General features: G+C 53.4%; 10 protein-coding genes across 10 annotated transcripts; 5 read left to right on the top strand and 5 right to left on the bottom strand.

Annotated features, from left to right (window-relative positions):
- Positions 1-259: 259 nt before the first annotated feature.
- PG998_004869 (activator subunit) lies at positions 260-1,415 on the top strand (the record flags this gene model as incomplete). Its single annotated transcript, XM_066871687.1, has 2 exons — positions 260-363; positions 446-1,415. 2 exons carry the CDS (start codon positions 260-262, stop codon positions 1,413-1,415), a joined length of 1,074 nt encoding a protein of 357 aa, XP_066731784.1.
- A 547-nt stretch (positions 1,416-1,962) lies between these two features.
- PG998_004868 (imidazoleglycerol-phosphate dehydratase) lies at positions 1,963-2,446 on the bottom strand (the record flags this gene model as incomplete). The annotated part of the gene is made up of 2 exons (XM_066871686.1): positions 1,963-2,182; positions 2,277-2,446. 2 exons carry the CDS (start codon positions 2,444-2,446, stop codon positions 1,963-1,965), a joined length of 390 nt encoding a protein of 129 aa, XP_066731783.1.
- A 648-nt stretch (positions 2,447-3,094) lies between these two features.
- PG998_004867 (uncharacterized protein) lies at positions 3,095-4,498 on the bottom strand (the record flags this gene model as incomplete). Its single annotated transcript, XM_066871685.1, has 1 exon — positions 3,095-4,498. The coding sequence occupies one exon, from the start codon at positions 4,496-4,498 to the stop codon at positions 3,095-3,097; it is 1,404 nt and encodes a 467-aa protein (XP_066731782.1).
- A 1,494-nt stretch (positions 4,499-5,992) lies between these two features.
- Positions 5,993-6,853, top strand: PG998_004866 (uncharacterized protein; the record flags this gene model as incomplete). The annotated part of the gene is made up of 3 exons (XM_066871684.1): positions 5,993-6,377; positions 6,448-6,685; positions 6,751-6,853. The coding sequence occupies 3 exons, from the start codon at positions 5,993-5,995 to the stop codon at positions 6,851-6,853; spliced, it is 726 nt and encodes a 241-aa protein (XP_066731781.1).
- Positions 6,854-6,986: 133 nt separating this feature from the next.
- On the bottom strand, positions 6,987-8,840 carry PG998_004865 (uncharacterized protein; the record flags this gene model as incomplete). Its single annotated transcript, XM_066871683.1, is given in 3 exon segments — positions 6,987-7,101; positions 7,166-8,058; positions 8,070-8,840. The coding sequence occupies 3 exon segments, from the start codon at positions 8,838-8,840 to the stop codon at positions 6,987-6,989; spliced, it is 1,779 nt and encodes a 592-aa protein (XP_066731780.1).
- Positions 8,841-9,324: 484 nt separating this feature from the next.
- PG998_004864 (HAD superfamily phosphatase) lies at positions 9,325-10,147 on the top strand (the record flags this gene model as incomplete). The annotated part of the gene is made up of 3 exons (XM_066871682.1): positions 9,325-9,546; positions 9,635-9,973; positions 10,064-10,147. 3 exons carry the CDS (start codon positions 9,325-9,327, stop codon positions 10,145-10,147), a joined length of 645 nt encoding a protein of 214 aa, XP_066731779.1.
- Positions 10,148-12,925: 2,778 nt separating this feature from the next.
- Positions 12,926-14,279, top strand: PG998_004863 (uncharacterized protein; the record flags this gene model as incomplete). The annotated part of the gene is made up of 4 exons (XM_066871681.1): positions 12,926-13,109; positions 13,175-13,258; positions 13,312-13,644; positions 13,777-14,279. 4 exons carry the CDS (start codon positions 12,926-12,928, stop codon positions 14,277-14,279), a joined length of 1,104 nt encoding a protein of 367 aa, XP_066731778.1.
- A 428-nt stretch (positions 14,280-14,707) lies between these two features.
- Positions 14,708-15,508, top strand: PG998_004862 (CutC family protein; the record flags this gene model as incomplete). The annotated part of the gene is made up of 1 exon (XM_066871680.1): positions 14,708-15,508. The coding sequence occupies one exon, from the start codon at positions 14,708-14,710 to the stop codon at positions 15,506-15,508; it is 801 nt and encodes a 266-aa protein (XP_066731777.1).
- Positions 15,509-15,662: 154 nt separating this feature from the next.
- PG998_004861 (uncharacterized protein) lies at positions 15,663-16,352 on the bottom strand (the record flags this gene model as incomplete). Its single annotated transcript, XM_066871679.1, has 3 exons — positions 15,663-15,855; positions 15,955-16,090; positions 16,139-16,352. The coding sequence occupies 3 exons, from the start codon at positions 16,350-16,352 to the stop codon at positions 15,663-15,665; spliced, it is 543 nt and encodes a 180-aa protein (XP_066731776.1).
- A 1,061-nt stretch (positions 16,353-17,413) lies between these two features.
- PG998_004860 (uncharacterized protein) lies at positions 17,414-18,971 on the bottom strand (the record flags this gene model as incomplete). The annotated part of the gene is made up of 2 exons (XM_066871678.1): positions 17,414-17,513; positions 17,569-18,971. The coding sequence occupies 2 exons, from the start codon at positions 18,969-18,971 to the stop codon at positions 17,414-17,416; spliced, it is 1,503 nt and encodes a 500-aa protein (XP_066731775.1).
- Positions 18,972-19,377: the final 406 nt, after the last annotated feature.

Below are 19,377 nucleotides of genomic sequence, written 5' to 3'. Positions count from 1 at the left end.
GTAGATAAATAATAAACTTGTTCGAACAGCTGCTATTCTCCCCCGTTCTCCGGGCAGTGGAAGCAAGAAGGTGTGGCTGCCAGCAATCGGGACCAACTAGCCTGGTTGGTGGGGCGACCTTTCCAGCTCGACGCGTCGCGGGACAAATTACCAGCTCCAGACCGCGTTAAGTGTTTTTGGCCTGGACTCTTTATTTCATCCACCCGCCAGCTCAGAACCAGGCATATTCCACCACAGCCCAACGTCACAACAAGCGAAAATGCCGCCCAAAGCCAAAGAAGAGGTCGGCGAGTCGTCAACATCAGCAGCCAAGAAGGCGCTGACTGCTGCGACAAATGGCGCCGTCAACTATGAGCTGCCCTGGTGAGTGCAAACGGGTCCCTTTCCAGCTTTCATTGCACCTGCGCCCGAACAAGAACTAACCGGCGGGTTTCGAATCGAATAGGGTAGAGAAGTACCGGCCCGTATTCCTCGACGACATTGTCGGAAACACCGAGACCATCGAACGCCTCAAGATCATCGCGAAAGATGGCAACATGCCGCACGTCATCATCAGCGGCATGCCGGGTATCGGTAAAACCACCAGCGTGCTCTGCCTCGCGCGGCAGTTGCTGGGTGACTGCTACAAGGAGGCGGTGCTCGAGCTCAACGCGTCGGACGAGCGCGGCATCGACGTGGTGCGCAACCGTATCAAGGGCTTCGCCCAGAAGAAGGTCACCCTGCCCGCGGGCCGCCACAAGATCGTCATCCTCGACGAGGCCGACTCCATGACGAGCGGCGCCCAGCAGGCCCTCCGCCGCACCATGGAGATCTACTCCAACACGACCCGCTTCGCCTTCGCCTGCAACCAGAGCAACAAGATCATCGAGCCCCTGCAGTCTCGCTGCGCCATCCTGCGCTACGCCCGCCTGACCGACAGCCAGGTGGTCAAGCGACTTCTCCAAATCATCGAGGCCGAGAAGGTCGAGTACAGCGACGACGGCCTCGCGGCGCTCGTCTTCAGCGCCGAGGGCGACATGCGGCAGGCCATTAACAACCTGCAGAGTACATTTGCCGGCTTCGGCTTCGTTAGCGGCGACAACGTGTTCAAGGTCGTCGACTCGCCGCACCCCATCAAGGTCCAGGCCATGCTCAAGGCCTGCTACGAGGGTAAAGTTGACAGCGCCCTCGATACGCTGCGCGAGCTCTGGAACCTGGGCTACTCCAGCCACGACATCATCAGCACCATGTTCAAGGTCACCAAGACCATCCCCACCCTCAGCGAGCACAGCAAGCTCGAGTTCATTAAGGAGATTGGCTTCACCCACATGAAGATTCTCGACGGTGTTCAGACGCTGCTGCAGCTGAGCGGCTGCGTGGCCAGGCTGTGCAAGATCAACATGGACCCCAAGCGGTTCGAGGCGCCGCGTGCGTAAAACTGGGTTGCGTCCGACGAGGGAATGTGGATGTTCAAATTCTGAGGGGTTGTGGGAAACGGTTTAAAGAAAAACCTCTGCATGGCATGGCGTTTACGAGTTTAATGATTATGTACTTGGCTTTGATCTCTGAGATACCTCTTCCTCAGATAGATGAGTAGATAAATCGCGTTTAAGAAAGCATCATCACCTAATTTGGTATTCTGATTGGTCTTCTGAACGTTGATAGAACTATGGATGAAGTTGAAACATTGCGATAATGTGTTACGTTTGTCTTTTCTCACGAGTTGAGGGACGTATATGAATGCAATCATCATGATAGTACAGCCTCTACAATTCCTTGTACGTCCAAGGGCGAAGCAAGTGCCAATCAGTAATATCTCGGAAAGGAGGCTCGAGATTGAAGTAATACATCAGCGCAACAAACCCGTAAACCCTCCAATCCCGGAAAGTCGTGCTAAAACACAAGGGTTATATTTCATTTATACATGACATCAAAAAGTAGGCAATCGAAATTCACATCTTCCATTGGCTCACGATGACCCCCCTATTTGCCCTTTAGCTCCGCCTCCGCCTCACGTAGATGCTTTGGCCTCGGCGGCGGCGGCGGGCCACCCTCATCCTCGGCGAACTCCTTCTCGAGGGCCTCCCACTTGGCGCGGTCCCGGGCGAACTGCCGCTGCATGCGGACGCGATGCTCATACATCCGCATGTGAGAGTCGGCCTCGATCATGCTGCCGACGATCATGCCGGACATCTGGATGTATCTGCGGTTGGCAAGTCAGCATTTGGATATCTACAAGAGGCCAGAGACCAATGGACATGGAAGAAAGAAGAAAGAAAAAGGTATTAGAAACTCACACTTTGAATTGAATAGTCAGCCCCCGATAGATGGGCGAGAAAGCATACGCAGCAGCGCCCAAGACGGCAGACGCAGCGCCCCATTTGGCGGCACCGATAACCGCGCCACGCGTGGCTTCCCATTGGGCCTCAGTGACATCGGAGGCGTTCAGGGCATCGTGGGGCTTCATCCTGTCTTCCGTTTTTCTAAGAGAGCAGAGCGTGGAATTGTGAGGGAATGGTACACCAGTGAGCCCACACTACACCTGGAGCTGACTGTCGTCGAGTGTCAACTCGGTGTTCGAAACAGCTTGACGGAGTTTGGGCTTGCTGGATAGAAAGATGTATTGGGAAGGATGCAGCAATGGGATGCAACGCCGGCACGTGGACTGCTGTTGAAGAGCTATGAATGAATTCGGAGGTGTTGGAGCTGCGTGGACGGACGCTAACGGCTTCGCAGGAGCAAGAGACCGGCCCATTTTGCTTCGTCATCATGCCATGTACAATCCCGTATCCGCATGCAAAAGCCGATCACTGCAAGTCAAAGCCCGACATCACGAACTAATGCGAAAATAAAATATGTTAGTAAATTACGCTTTAGCAATTGTTAACCTTGCACATTAGAAATGGCAATTAAAACCCTTTTCTCTTGTCCATGGGGCGTGGAACTTGTTTGTTGCTGCTCCTCTTGTATTGCAGTAGAGTGTTCTAGTAGTCTATATATACAATGTGATCATGCGATCGATCGCCTGTATTCGCAGGAGTGGTGGCTCTACTAAAACAAAACAAAAACGCCACCAACGCCAACATTGATGGTCCCTCCCTCTCGCCCTTTGCGCTCATGTCAAAAGAATATCGTATCCGTCCTTCGTGATACGGATTTCCTCGCCGCCCATGCCGTACTTGCGCCGCACTAGCTCGAAGATAATCAGCCCGGCGCTCGTGCTGGGCACCTGCCGGATCGTGTTCCACCAGAAGCCACGGTAGAACCACCGCGTCAGGCTGATGCCCTCGGTCTTTGCCTCGGCCGCCAGCTGCGCCCACGTCTCCTGGTAGGCGTGGTAGTACGCCCGCATCATGCGCCACTTGCGCCGCGGCTTATCCGGATTCGCGGCGTGCGACTCCCTAAGCCGCGTCGCCTTGGCGTCCAGCTCCTCCAGGTGGTCCCAGTGCTGGACCTGGATATGGTTAAGGGGATGCAGCAGGATCTGCTGCCCGAACGAGGCGCCGATGCCGGCTAACAACAAGAAGGCGGGCTCAATGGCGTAATGCGGCCGGATCACTGTTGGCTTCTCGTCGTACTTGCTCTGATCGCTTCGCGCCACCATCGCGTCCTTGCTGGATGGGCGCTTCATGGCAAGAAGATCCACGATCTCCTGACTCAGCCCGCCGTAGTACCACCGCACAAAGTTGTAGTAGCCTTGCGCCTTGACATACTCAAAGGTCGTGAAGAAGACGGCGCTACCCATGGAGTCCTTCATGAAGCTCAAACCCCAGCCCGCAAAGATGCCCCGCAGACCGATTTCCCGCAGCTTCTCGGCGCTGAAAGTCCACATACTCCTCGGCCTCCCTTTGCCGTTGGCCGGCATCAAATCTCGATGGTCGTAGCGCGCCTGGATCGCGTCCAAGGGCGCCGCCAACACGCTTTGGATGCTGCCCGCCAGGAACCCGGCCGTGAAGGTTTGCAGCGGCTCCGGCGGCGGGTAGGCGCGCTTGTTCCCCTTTCCGCTTTCCGGATGCAGGTGGCCGAGGATCTGCAGGTAGCTGGTGTACAGCACGGCACCCACGCTGACGTTGGCAATGAGCGGCGGCAACACCTGGTGCGGGATGACGGCCCAGCCGTCGTGACGCACGGCGCTCGTGAGCACGCCGGGCGTGGTGGCGCGCATCCAGGTCCAGGTCTGCTGCAGGGCGGCGGTCAACCTGGACGTCGCGCGGTCAGTCCCCAGCGGGCGATGCAGCTGGACCTGGGCGTTGTGGACCGAGCGCGCATATGCGAGGTAGTCGACCCTGGTCCGGAAGAAGGCCTTGACGGGCGCGCGGAAGTAGAAGGCGATGGCCTGCGAGGTCAACGCCCGAACCGAGGCGGCCGAGGCGGCGGTGGCAGCATTATTCCGCGGCTGCTTTTCTGGCAGCATGCCATCCGTTGGGATGACGGGTCCGGGACCTCCTCCTCCTGCCACATACTTTTGGTTGCTGTCGTTGGGAAGCGTGATAATGGTATCACCGCGCCTGGATGTCATGGTCTTCACGGTTCATCTTGAGATGCCACCGTCTTCGTATTGATGGTAGGTTTGGTTAGCTCGGTGGATTTATGGATCTGAGATCAGACCTGGAATCCGTGGTCTTGGTTCTTCTTCTTATCTTGGCAGCTGTGCGATTCGTCGAAATCCCGAAGTTCGAAGTTCCCAAGTTAGGCGCCGCCAAAATCGGACAGAAATGACGTCTGTGTCAGCTGTGACCACCTGCGCCCTGTGACCTCCCATAATCTGGTCAGGCGGGCTTATCATCCTGCGCGGCGCCATCAGCGTGCTCGCCAACAAGCAATAAACCACCACAAGGCAATGCAATGCAATGAAGTATAGGCACAGTTGGCTGATAGGTCAATGCCAATTGGACTTCCTCTTCCTTTTCTTTCGCAAGCCTGTGCAGTTGTAGGTCAAACGCCTTTCCGATCCGAAATGGCATACATACATACTATGGCCTGCCAAATCGGCAGATACCCGATCGATTGAACCCAGCAGCTTTCCTTATGGAGGAGAGAACGCTAGACTTTGCTTTGCGGGAAGAGCAGCCCCGATGAATCATCATCACGAGTAAGGAAATACAATCTCCATTGTTCCTTTTGCCCGCCGTCGGACTTTGAGAGCCACAGCATAGCAATGCCAATTTATATAAAATCGATTGACGCTCTGGTAGATGTTGACGTATGAGTGATCTTACCTGGCGACTACACTCTAAACTAAATATATAAAACCTTACAATGACCTGATTAAGGTGTTAAACGGCATGGCCCTGAACACGCGAGCTCCCCCAGCTTCGCAAACCTCATCCCCATGATTGGTTGACGCACCTGCATGCGAGCTCACACAGGGCTAGGATCATCCCGTGTATACCCCACAGATCGGATGTCGTCCCACGATAAGGAGCCTCAGCTCCGGGACAGTGACATACCCCTTGACAGTCTGTTTCTTTTTTAAGTCGCATATGTCGTGGAAAGATGGAATCAAGTCGTGACGGTCCGCCGCTGCTTGCTGTTACCCCAGAGGCCCAAAGGGTCGGACACACTAAAATGGATTACACGTACATATTGCGCACTTACGTCTTCCCTCTCATGATAATACACCTACTCGGTGCGCTTTTGTAGGATCTCGCTTATACTTTGCTTTTTCTAAGCAATGGAGGTTGGAGCTTCTATGATCGGGCTCAGCTGAGCCATAAGGACATCATGCCCTTTAATGATTTTCTAAGGATTCTCTCTCCCTCTAAAAGGAAACATGTCCTCTAGTACTAGAAGCAGTCTCAGAACTCTAACAAGTCGCACCAGTAACATACGTCACTATTCCTATCGCGAATATAGTCCAGTTCTTTCCCTTGCTTCAGTCTTTACGAATAGCAAACAATCAAAAAAAGTTCCCATACGTATTTCGTTTCCTGTTGTACACCCCGATTACATTTACCCCTATCACCTAAACAACAGGTCTGGGTTTAGCACTGCTGCTGCTATCACCACCAACATGCCCGCCAAGAAGTCCAAGTCAGACCCCCAGTCCCCCTCAAAGAAGCAGAAGCAGCACCACCACCACGAGCAAAAGGAGCCGCACGAGCTGACGCCCGAATCCACCGAGAGGACTGGCGAGGATCAGAAAGACCCCAACCACGCCAGCAGCCACGAGGGCAAGCACGATACAACCACGACTCAGGCAGACGAGGAGTCGGAGAAGCAGAAGGAGGGGAAGCGAGTGGCGCGATCGGCCCCCTACCGTACCGAGGGCCGCAACGAGCACGCCAAGAAGGTCCACGAAGCTCAGTGCAACTGCGGCCGCATCAAGTATTGGCTGAGCCGGGACAAGCCCCTGGCGTCCAAGTATTGCCATTGCACCGACTGTCAGAGTTTACATGGTACGTATTCCCTCTTCACTTTCATTTCTACATAGAGACTTTCGCTGACATTGCGATCTCCTCCTTTCAGGCGCTCCTTTCCAATGGGCTGCCATCTTCCACAAGGAAGATTTGCACTTCGAAAACGGCGCCAAGGGCCTAGCCTTCTACCACGCGCAGAAGAAGCACACGTGCCACGACCTGCCTTGCAAGGTCAGCTGTGCGTACTGCCACGCGCCCATCATGGACGAGGGGCGGAACATGGTGTTGATGTTTCCCGCTATCATCAAGTTCAAGGACGAGGAGGCCAAGAAGGGGTTTGAACCAACGTGAGTACCAAAACCCAACCCATGATTCTCGTTCCTTTCGGAATTGAGGCTGATTCGTATCTTAGGATGCATATCTTCTATTCGAGACGCTGTTTGGACATCAAGGATGGTAAAACGAAATGGGCTGAGCTGGATGAGAAGAGTGACGAGATCTCGGAGACAGGCTGAGTGATTTCAAATATGGTACGCCTACAAAAAGACCAATAATGTATGATTTACAATAAAGGGTATCATTATCTAATCTCACTGTCCATGGACCCAAAACTGTGGCAGCTATGGCGCTCGTGTTACAAATATATAATTAAGACATCAGATCCTCCAGGATCGCTTCCAATTCTTCTCTACGGAAGGGTAAACTTAGCAACTCTGTGCCCAGTACGTCTTTCCGGCTGGTAATCATTTGATGGTCGTGAAATCTATTACAGTCGGTTAGTACTCATTATTTTGTGTTATTTCCCTTTTTTCGGAGAGAATGCTTACTCTTTGAGCAGTGTACGAAAAGCCATCTCCGAACTGCAAATGAACTCTTCGACCGCCTTGTTGTACAGTATGCGATACTCGACACCGGGGTTCTCCCCGCCAGTAATGCCTTCCTCATCGATCGCCAATAAAACTTCACCAACCAACAGGCGGAACAGGCTCTTGGCGTTCTCGGGCAGACTGCGCAAAACGTAGGTGACACCCTCCTTGCCGCCCACACGCCGGGCCTTACGCCCGAGTAGTTCATGTACATCATCGACGACGTCGATCTCCACAGTAAAAGGTGCGAATGTTGTGCAGTCGTGAAACACAAAATCGAATGCAGATCGGACGCCGCTGTCCCAGAGTAGGGGAAAATCGGGAGTGTCGGCGGAGCAGATCAACTGGATCTGCGGGTGAGAAGCCAACTGGGCCAGAATGGTTTGTGTGCCGGCTCTGCGTAACGGAATGGCATCGATGGAGTTGATGACAACCGTAATTTGGACATCATGAGAAGACAGGAGCGCCTTTAAGCTATCCAGCATGACGGATGGATTACCGGCAGGTAATTTATGCGACGGCTCAACGGCGCCGGCTATTGTGCCCAACATCTCGCGGATCGAGGTGGAGCGTACATATCCGTTGATGATGACAATCTTGCTGGTCTCGTGGTCGGGCGCCTCGTCGTATAAGAACTTAGCGAACTTGTGTAGGAGCGGCCGTTTTGAGCCGTAGCCATATAGACATATGCTGAACCCTTCTGATAACTCGAAGGACCATTGGGCGAATGACTCAGTATGCCACGACTGCAGGTACTCGATATCGCCCGCGTGGTGCTCTTTAGACTGGTGCAATATGGAGAAGTACTCCTCGTGAGTGAGCAGCTCGAGCGATGCCAGCGTATTGCTGGACGTCTTCGAGGCACCAGGCCGGTTTTGGGCAAAGTATAACTCGTGCGGTGGCAGATCGCGGGGGGTGTCGGCGACTTCTTGCGGGCCCGCCCCTTCTTTCCTGAAACCTCCTTTTTCTGGCGACCTCGAGGTTTCTTAGACGGCGTCGTCGCCACGCCCTCGGATTCGTCAATTTGCTGGACCCCCTGGGCGCCTTCGTCTAGCTCCTCCTCTTCCTCTTCGTCCTGGCTCGAGTCGTAAATCTCGTGGGCTAGGTCTTCCTGTTCGTCCTCGTCGCTGGCATCCCCAGCCACCACACGCTCAATCAGGGCCCTAGCACTCTTTTTGCGCGCGGAGCGGTCGTTTCGTCGCCATTGCGGGGTCTCACCGTTCGTGAACCGCAATGCTCGGGACGGTGTTGTTATGGCGCCCTTTCCTGCCGACGCTTTCACCGGGCTTGTTTGGGTCTTGACCTTGCGTTTCGGTGTTGTTGCTACGCCAACCTCGTCGGCGACTGTCTCCGCTTTATTATCTTTATTTGAACCTCCTCCCCCAACCGCATCGTCGTCCGAGGGCACGTCGTAGATTGACTTGTTCTTCTGGGCTGCGTTCTCGTTCTGGAGCTGCTTTGAGGCCGCCGTTGGTCTTCCTCGGGGCCGCTTTGCGGGCGACGGTTGTGCAGCGGGCTTGTCATCTGTCTGATTGCCGTTCGCTGCAACCTTTTCTGCCAATGTCCTCTTCCGAGTCGATTGCCTGACAGGCGCAGCTTTTGCCGGCTCAGGGCTCGCTTTGCGGCGCGGCGCCATTAGGTGACGGCGGTGGTGCTATTCGGTGGCCAAGGTTCTCCTCGCTGGGCGTCTGCTCAATGGCGTCTTCGTGTTGCAAGTGCAAATATGTGCTGTGGGCTTCAGATATTCTGGGCAATCGCATATAACAAGAGGCGTCAAAGACAAAGTTGGTGTTGCGCGTAGTCGCGTTAAGGCGCATGCATGCAAGTGCTGCAGCGGGTACCTGGAAGGCCTGTATTTCGACCACCTAGTTCGGCCCCTAGCAACCATCGACCCACTAAACAGTTGACATGGGCGCTGAGTGAATGCTTGTTCTTTGCTTGCTGGCTTATCAGATGCAGAGCTGCTCACTTGGCCAAGCTCACTCGCTCCATTGGCTTTGATCATTCACACTCCTGCATCACATCACACACCCCGGCATTTTGCTACGCCGGTCGTCCAGCTATTCCCTCCAGCCAGACGGAGACAGGCGGGCTGTCCCCACACAAGCCCCGACGCCGTCATGAATCTCAACCTCTCAGGGGCTCTCAATGTGTTCAAGCTGTTGGCCAAGCCCTCGCTATGTCTTCCGCATGCCACTGTCTCGACCTTCAATGATCTCCCATTGCCACTCGAGAAGGCCTTTGAGAAGAACGGCAGGAAGGTGGAGATCAGGGCAGTGGTCCTAGATAAGGATGACTGCTTCGCGTACCCCGAGACCAATCAGATACACCCCCCTTATGTTGTGAGTTGCTCTTCCTTGTGGGATTGAACGAAATCGGAGCGGCCTGAACGACCAATGAACCTTCAGTCGTTAATTGGACGATATTAAGGAGCGGTTTCGCGAGCTACAAAAGGAGTACCCGGGACGCAAACTCCTAATCGTCTCCAACACGGCCGGAGCCATGTCCCACGACCGGGATGGCAAGCTAGCTGTCGAGCTGGAGCAGATCACCGGCTCTACCGTTCTGTCACACCGCGCCAAGAAGCCCGGCTGCAAGGACGAGATTATGGCCTATTTCCAGAAGCACCCTGAGACCGGTGTCACGCACCCCAGCCAGGTCGCCATTGTAGGGGACCGCCTTATGACGGATATGATGTTGGCCAACATGATGGGCAGTTGGGGCCTGTGGATCAAGGACGGCGTGGCGCCCCTGAGCCACAAGAGCATAGTATGGCATTATCTCCTTTTGTTTTGATTTACTACATACTGAAAGCTGCTACTCCTTTCGCTTCATGGACTAACCAAAGTTTCCTCACAGTTCGCCAAGTTTGAGTATCGTCTGGCCTCATTCTTGATGGCTCGTGGTATCAAACCGCCGGGGCCCAGAAGTCCATTCGAGTGATGGATTACAAGTGCCAGAAGCAACTTGTGTGGCTTTATCATAGCGGTTTCTAGTAGAGAGATTAGTGGAAGTAGCACTTCTCACTTTTCATCGAACCAAGGTTGTGTTGCTGCTGTGAGCTACGCATGGCCAGCCGGTTGATATCCGGGCCTCATATGGTCTGGCTTTGGGCCGAGTTTGACTGCTTGACATGACCACCACGAAATGCCAGCTTATAAGTATTAATTGACAAGTTACGTGCTATTATTAATACGAAGATGAAGAGTTATTCTTGTGATGCTGTCTTTCGCATTCTGGTACTCTGAGTGAAGTCTGGTCCTGCTTGCGTCGTACTACTTCCGCTCCTCTGCCCATGAGCCACCACACTGATATATCGTGCCAAAATATCACCCCAGGACGGATTAGATGGATTGATTGTTGTCCATTCGATCAGTTATCACACCCCGGGGCTCCTCTACTAAGCCCTAATTGTGGAACACGCATCGAATAGTCAGTCATAAAGTCATGACAATACCCCAGGTGAGCTCTCCTATCTCTCATCATCTATCACTATCATTTGTTCGACGTTGCGTTTCCCAACGCCCTTTGATCGCACGACCATCACTTCATCCATTATATTTGGATACATATCCCACCGGTGCCCCAACGATTCATATCGATGAGCTATAGCTGCAAGCTCACCTTGACGCAGGCTTGTTTCCTGAAGACCCAAGGGCATCACTCCCCTTCGAGCTCTGACATCGGGAGCCTTAGATTGCTTCAAACGTCCTAAGTTTCTCGTTTTTTGATGCGTCACTCTCACGCAAAACGAGCTATGTTTTTTCAGCAAGCTGCCTTGGAACAGTATTCACATTTCCCACGAGTTTAGACCAGGCCTCGACCCGCAGCCTATAAATTCTCAGTTCGCACCTTTCATTCTTTTTTCCCTTCCCTCCATCCAACTCGGCAGTTTCACCCAACCTCGAAATACAACAAAATTTCTATCCAAAAATAGCCTTTCCCCTTCCTCAGCTACTCTTCATAACTATATATCATTACCGGTAGGCCGACTGCTCATAACGCAGACACACTTCTCACCACAACGGAGCACAATTTAGACTGCGTACAAGATCTACAGTCACCAACCAGTAAGTTATATCATTTTCCTTGGCTATCGATTTGATGCCAAGTTTGCTGACTCCCTTAGAGCGGAGCATACGGCGAAGGCTACTAACTGTCTATCGTATACGAAGAGTGCCCCCAATCTGTGCTCAGGCAAAACTCACCACCCGAACAGAGCACTGGTTCGGTGGCGTAGATAAGTATTTAGAAAGTCACCAACTTGTAAGCTATACCCATTGCTTTGGTTAACGGTTTGAAGCTGAATCTTCTAATTTACCAGGAACGGAACAAGCACGGAAAGGAAAACCCACCGTTTCATGTACCTCGAGACCCCCCTCGACCTTTCCCAAGCACGCCGCCCAGTTACGAAAATATCTACTGTAAAAAAGTCGATGCTTCGTGGACTTTGTTGCTTCCAGAGCACCTAATCATTCACGTTACTTAAGCAGTAACTTCGAGACGTATTTTCCCCGCTGGTTTGTTCTCTTCCTCCCCAAATCCTAAGCCCATCCTTAGCACACTACATTCACCCTCCGTTCCTTGGACTTGAAGTTTTGTCCTGTATCATGATAAGACTACCCAAGACGCATTAACAATCTCTTCTATACATCGATAATCGATTCAAAAGACCCTTGAGCAACATTATACATCCTGAAATACCCAGAGATAGAGCAGCTTTACTCGTTGTAGGCCATCTATCAAAAGACCCAATGCGACTTTCAACTTCCCGGTTCCCATACTAATATGAATTCTCAACCAGTACCATACCGACCTTCATACCTACCCAAGGCCACCACGAGCATTCAGATTTCCACTAGCACATACGACTTTGCTTTACCAGAGTCAAACTCTCTTTCCTTCTATAGGCCATACCTTGAGCAGCCTCTCAAGAGCAAAGCTCAAGCTCTGACATACATATCTCACCTTTCCCTAGAACCTGGCCAGAATTTCCTTCAGCCAACGACAACTAGGGACATCAGCATTGGTAAGAGCAAAGTGAGAGTCACAGGATACGTTGATACGTTTCCATCTTCGAAGAGCAACTGGTAAGTTGGTAGCTCTTTTTCTTCACAAATCACTTCTCTCGCACATCCTCTTTGTCCCCTTCCATCCTACACTTCTCCCGCACGTTCTACTTGCCATGGTGCATAATCGAAACGATACTCAACCTCGCGGCACCGAACGTCAGTACGCAGGTATCGATTGTTGCAGCGGTTCAATACTCTCAGTCATTCCTTCATACAGCTTCCCACAACATCTTCCACACCTCATCTCGTTGCTTTGTCTTCACTTCCCTTCCTCTCCTACACACAACTTGCTCATTCATACACTGTAACAACCTGTTACATGGCCAACAAGCGTTACTGAAAGTGAACAACAGAGTAATATAAGTCCAGAGGGGTGATAATAAACCACAGCAACACCAGGTTGGTTCACCAGTTTTGCTGCTATAATCCCTTCCTTGACCATCCTTCGCCTCACTCACCTTCTCCTACCCCACAGACCATTGTTCTTTGCCCAAAATCCTTCACCTCACCCATCACCAATCCTTGCTCACAACCATCCACCTCAAACAGGCTATAACACTCCCGAAGGAGCCACATTTCTGAACCTTTTATCCCCGACAGAATTGCTTACTTGCTAGTTTGATTCTATAGTCTCCCAAGAACCAAGAAGATGGTTGGCAAGAGCTGGACTGATGCTGAGGAGACTTATTTCTGGCGCCATGTAGTGCCTTACAGCCACTCGCGTGCTGGTCGGTTCCGGGCCAATGAAGAGATCACCTGGGAGGTCTTGGCAACCGGGATGACCAACCACTTCAAACCAAATCCAAGACGACGGTACAGCCATGCTGTACTGTGTAAGTACTCACTCATCGAAGACGCTGTTGCTAAGCCGTAGTCTACATACTGACGCCATTGTTAGATGAACACTGGTTCCTGAACATGCAGATCAGGACCAAATCGCCAAATGCAGAGCCACATTTGACGAGGTACATCCGTCGGGCTGGTAAGTATTTCATCGTGCCATTAAAATCTCAAATACCTAATGATGGTATTTAGGTATCTCGAACCCTTTCCCCTTTTCCGAGGGTGCCAACAATTCTGGCCGCCCAGGACAGGCTGCAGTGGTCACTGCAGATCATTCCGAGGCGCCCTCTGCACAGGTCGCCGACAACTCTGGGGCAGCCGCCTCGTCGAAAGAGCAGGGGGTGGCTTCCAGTCGAACTGAGGGTGACCATGTTCCTGGCATCACACGCCCCTGTCAACCCAATTCTCCAGCTCGCACCGCAGCTGGGAAGAAACATGACATCCAGCAGGAATCAGTGGGTGGTGTCGCGACTGCACAGCCGCTGCAGCAGGTTGCTGGTGAAGGCTTGCCAGCGAGGGAGAGCAGTGAGTCGGACAGTTTTTAGGTAAGACAGGCCCGACGAGCTGCTTCTCCCAGCGCTGCTGCCGGGTCGAGCACTGCCTTGGGTCATGCGCGCCCAGTTACTCAGACTGGCGCCTTGGTCCCAAGCGGTGCAGAGCTGTATGGTTTCCTTCCCGGCACCCGTCCCCAGGGCAACACGACGCCATCCCAGTCGGCAACCTCTGGACGAACCCTGCTGCCAAGCGCCCACCTACGACGCACCACTAGAAGTGGCTTGGGGCAGCCGGCAGCCTTGGAGGATAGGCGGCAGGAACAGCTTGGTCGGACTCGTGCACAAACCCGTGCACAGGAACCTAGTAGTAATCTTCGTGAAGGCGAGGACGAACCGGCGCCTGCTCATCTCTCGCCAAACGCCTCGCGAACGGGGCCCTACCAGGCCGTCCTCCACCCCCGTGAAGCCCAACGGACCGAATACCAGTTCGGATCCAGCACCGTTCGCCGCACCACAAAGCGAAAGCGTACGGCAACCAAGAGCCCTCCAGACATCAACTACGTCGACAGCAACGAGAGTTCGACGAGCGACTCCGATGACATCCCGGCGAGGATCGTAAAGACTCGCCGCGGGCCGTCAGGGGTGCCCCTAAGCATTGACCAATAGAACATTGGGCGGAGAAGGAAACGGATCGGGGGAAGAATAAGACGGATCTGACGAGGAGGGAATTTGATTCTGCTCAGAAGGAGGCTTGAACTGTGTATGTTTTCTTTAGAAAAAAGAAAGACAAAACAAGAAGAAATTGGATCCAGTGCTATTCGAAATGGAAAAATATAGCTTTAACCGGCTGGTGGCGCGCTGCTGCCAAGCAACTTCTGTAGTCTGCCGTCGCCCTACAGGACGGGACATGGAAGTTCCACCCCTGCAGTCAATCCAGGTGCAGCTGTGCTGAGCCGCCAATTACTTTCGTGTCCCTTCTGCCGTCCGTTTTGAGGAGCGACCTGGGCAATTCCCCCTCAATGCCAACCAAGCCCTGGACTTGAGAAGACCTCTATTCCAGCCACGCAAGCGATAGACGCGCACTTACAAGCAAGATGCCGACCCATCTGGAAGTCCCCGTCTTCAGCCCCGCCTCCGCAATCCCCGCCATCGCAGCCGGCGCTGCCCGCATCGAGCTCAACGCCGCGGGGTCCTACCCAGCAGGCGGTCTCACCCCCAGCGTTGAGGATGCAGCGCAACTAAAGGATGTGCAGGTTCCCGTGCGCGTCATGATCCGACCGCGCGGTCCGCCTGGGGAAAAGGGACAGCGGGACTTTCTGTACTCGAGCGAGGAGATCGCCGGCATGGCGCGGTCCATCGAGGCGTTCAAAGAGTCGGGCGCAATGCGCGCCGAGAGGGGCGACGGGTTCGTGTTCGGGACTCTGTCGGCGGTAGGGACAGAGGGCGGCGGTGGGGGCAGCAAAGTCGTCTTGCAAGCCGAGACGATGCAGAGGCTAGTTGCGGCCGCGAGACCCTACAAGACCGTCTTCCATCGCGCGTTCGACGACATTGTGGGCTGCGACGACTCAAGCGCCGAGGATGGAGTGACAGAGTGGGGGAAGACGTTGGAGTTGCTCATCCAGATGGGTGTAGACGGCATTCTCACGTCTGGTGGACCTGGCAATGCGTCCCAAAACATCGCGACCCTGAGTGAGATCATGACCATGGCTGGCGACTCCATCGAGATAATCGCGGGTGGGAGGGTCAGAAGCGCTAATGTCGGGGAGTTGTGCTCACAGCTCAATATGGAAAGAGGAGGAGGCAGGACTTCCTGGGTGCACTCTTCCTGCTTGACGGGAGGGAAAGACGAGGTCAATGTTGCAGAAGTCCAGGCCATCATGGGAGAGATCAGGTAACCAAGGTTAATGGCGGCCGCTACGATGAGCATAAATAGCATGCTTCAATATCCATTCTACTTGCAACTAGGCTTTCCCTCTCTGACGAACATTCTTCCTAATACTTGATCTGCGAAAACCAAAATAGCAATGCATGGTTGCAGTCATCCACCAATCACGCCATAGACGAAACAGAATGCGGTTTCCCCTGCACCCGAGGCTGTTTTGGCCTTCTGCACCTGAAAGCCACAGTCCTATCGTCAATAGCGGCCGGGTCTCCCGGCCCTGCGCCGGCATATAGATGACTCTCGCCTGTGCCGCCCACAATGTGTCCATTGGTAGGCGTGTCGGGCTCGCAATTCTCGGTTCTGTCCAGATTTTACAGAAGTGTCAACACGAGTCCGCTCTTGTCTCTGCTCTCCTCTTCATAATATAGAGACGATGGGGTCCTCAGGAAATGCACCTACTTGTAAAGCGTGCAGTTCAAGCTGCCATAGAGCCGGACCGAGGAGACCCCTTGTGGTGATCCAACATGCAAAGGGGAGCCTTCCAAGCTGACTGTTCGATCCCCAAAGGTTAGAAAATCACCCCCCATATCCGCATCTGAGTATTGTATGTGACGAAATATATACATCATCATACCCTACTTACTGCAAGTGTCTCTCTGGCCGTAACCTTTGGGTCTAGTAGGATCCGTATAATTGAGGCAAGGGATAGAAGAGTCGATGGCCTGGAAGTCGGTATTGGGGCACAGCTCAACAACTTCTCCGTCGCCGGCAGCTCTGTCGCCTATTATCGGCATCGTCGTCATTGCCAAGGCGGCTCCGGGGATGTAGCTGCTGAGGACAGCGAAAATGAGCTTCATGATGAGAGAAAGATGCCGAGAGGAGATCCGCCGGAGACTCCAAAAGCTATGTTGAATAATGAGAAGATTATTCTGAGCGACCAATGTCTATTCTTGGACGGTTTCGACTCATGGCGTTCCCGCCTGTAGACCCCTTTTTGTAGATGGCCAAGCCCCTTCCCCCAGCTCTCAGCAACTCAGCAAGCATGTTCAACTTACATGACTGGGCGAGAGAAAAAGAGATGGAGCTAGCCGTGCTAGAGACAAATTGAATGCTACGCGGGAGTGATGATGCGATGTCTCGATCTTTTCAGCTCGAGAGGTTGCATCATCTCGCTTGGGTTAATTATTCAACAGAGGAAAGACCACCATGTTTCGTCGGATGAAGTAGCAGTATATCGTGCCACGCCAATGTAATACCATCGCGCCCATGATAGGTACATCTTAATGAACGCTGGCCGATCACCAGTGTTAACCAATACAATTTTAGATATTGCTGAGGGCCTTAAAACGATGGATACTCAGTCATATATTGCGGCTGTAAAAGCCAAGACATAGGCAGCCCGGCATACCCTTGCCTGTGGGACAACTCGGTAGCAGCCTGACAGGGTTGCTAAACTCAATTGTCAACATCACCCCAATTCAGAGCTGGCATCAGACATATATGTATGATGTCATGAACAAACCCGCCGAGTTCTTGAGCAGTGTCTTGTACTTTAACCAATTGTCTTGTATCAGCTTCATGAGAATTTGTGGTCGAGCTTGCGATGCATAGAACGAAGCTGGAGCAAGACATCACCATTCACTTAGCTGAAGGGAGAGCGAAGTTTGGTTGCTTAAGATATGCCATTTTAAATAAAGCTAGATGGATAGCTGAAAGGAACGAGTCAATAGAGTTATGTAGCAATATTGTCGGTACTGTCGCGTGCCGCGCGCAAGACCAAGATCGGAACCCAATGATTGAAGGTTCTTGGAAATCAACGAATGGGAAACCAATTTCACAGAAAAGAGAACGACAACATTCATGCATATTGAATGAATGAGTATGCCTTTGCGAGATGCCTGCCGGTCGCAACCAAGCTTTACATCTCTTCTCCAACCCGAAGTCCAGAGCCGCCAACCCAGTTCTCACGCTCGTAGTAGCGGAAGACCAGGTCGTAGTCCTCAAAGTCATGGACAATTCTGTCTATGCGGCGATAGCCTCGGATCTTCTCGAGACGCTTGTTCCGAGCGATACCTTTGGCTCCGTCCTCCCCCCTTGGCCTCGAACAGCGTGACGCTGAAATGGCCTGGCTTGAAGATCTCCACCACATGTTCGATGACTTCAGACGTCTCGCGGCCCTTTTGTCCCCCGGGGACGTTGGTCTCAAAAGACGCGTACGAACACTGGGGCTCAGGGGTTACGTGGACGGTGAAGTAGTGAGTGGACTTCTCGCCGTCCTCGGCGCCATGAGGGGAGGGGATTACGCCATTGGCAGAGAATCCACATGGATCAAACATGTAGGCATCAATGCGAGCGTCGGGGTATTTGTCCTTGGGATAGACGCCAGAGAGCCCGCAAGCATCCGATACCACGGTACCCAGCACGTGACCCTCAGTGGCTTGGTTGATGTCAGCCAACTCAGACATGGGGGTGTGGGTACCGTTCCCGTCCGAGTTGCTGTCTAGGCTGGCGACATCAAATGTCTCGTCTGTGTGGCTGACGGCCGTGCTGGTTGTCTTTAGCGTATCCACGCTGGCGGACAAGTCGCCCAAACTCTCCTCAGCAACCTGCTGTGCTTCCTGAACCTGCTTAGGCATCTCAGCGCGCGCGACCGCACTCACGTGGTCCAAGTAAAACTGCTTTGCATTCTCAGGATCGAGATCAGTCATTAGAATCTCGAGAGTCTCATCGTTGCTCTCAGGAGCGCCATTGAAGGCCGTGGCCAACCCAGTAGGGATCTTCCAGCCGGTGGGCAAGAAGGGCGGGACCTGATCGCCTTCGGGGGTGCGAGGTGGCGAGGTGGTCTGCGGGGAGGTGATGTAGAGGTACCAATGGTCCCCGTTCATCTTTCCCACCATGTACGCGCTGCCATGTTCGAATGTCTCGTCCAAGAATTGCACCTCTTGGCTCCAGCTTCGGTGAGGACTCGGCTGCTTCTCGGGGTAGAGGAAGTTCTTGCGACTGTAGAACACTCGGTAGGGCGTTGCCGCGACATGCTCGTCCTCCAAACTCTTCACATTGTGGAAAGGAAAGCCAGCTTCGACAGCAGCAATGCGAAGAAGCATGTTCAAGCCTCGAAGGAGGGTGGTGGTGCCACACGTCTTCAAGATCAGCTTGTGGGGGAAGACAAACATGCTGGACTCGGAGAGGAGGTAGGCATCGATATGCTCCGACTTGATGGTAGAGAGGACCTTGCAGTGGACTTCATCCAGCATAGGGACCCAGATATCGGAGGCTACGGCCTTCAGGCCCTCCGGCTTGACCCCATGGGGAAGGGCATCCGCGCTGGGGGCGAACCAGACCTCTAGAAGCTTCTCGGGCCCTTCAAAGGCGTTGGACGAATCTAGATCTGCCGCGACTTCATGATTGATCGTCAGCTGAGGTAAATCCTCAGACGGCGCGATGGTGTGGTTGGCGGGAACGTCGAGGTCGACCATCTCCGTACTGCGACTGTGCAAGTCGTGAATAGCCAGGCACAACTTCTTTCTTTCCAGTTTGGGACGGTCCTACTGCGAGGATCGATCGATCGAGCCGGGCCGATGCTGGACTGGTCGATTGGCGGCGGGTACTGCGGCGACCGCGGAGCACTGACTGCCACCCAAACGAACCTTGCGGTGTTCGTCTGAGAGAGTAGGCCCACAGGTGGGTGGGAGGGAATCAGAGGCTGGCTACGCCAGCAGCAATGCAAGTATAAAGCTTTATAACGTCTCACGTAGGGACGTTAAGGAGGGCGGCCGCGCGGCGGAGGAGGAAGACCTGTGATGAAGGAATTGTGACTTGTTGAGATCTAAGCCTCGCTCGTGCAAGAAACCGATACCTGTGGTGGAGTATCGGGCCTAGCAG

This window comes from Apiospora kogelbergensis (assembly GCF_038363985.1).
Source record: "Apiospora kogelbergensis strain CBS 113332 chromosome Unknown utg000003l_segment0_segment0, whole genome shotgun sequence".
Lineage (NCBI taxonomy): Eukaryota > Fungi > Ascomycota > Sordariomycetes > Amphisphaeriales > Apiosporaceae > Apiospora > Apiospora kogelbergensis.
Note: the sequence above shows the minus strand (reverse complement) of the source record. Positions and strands in the feature narration are given on the sequence as shown.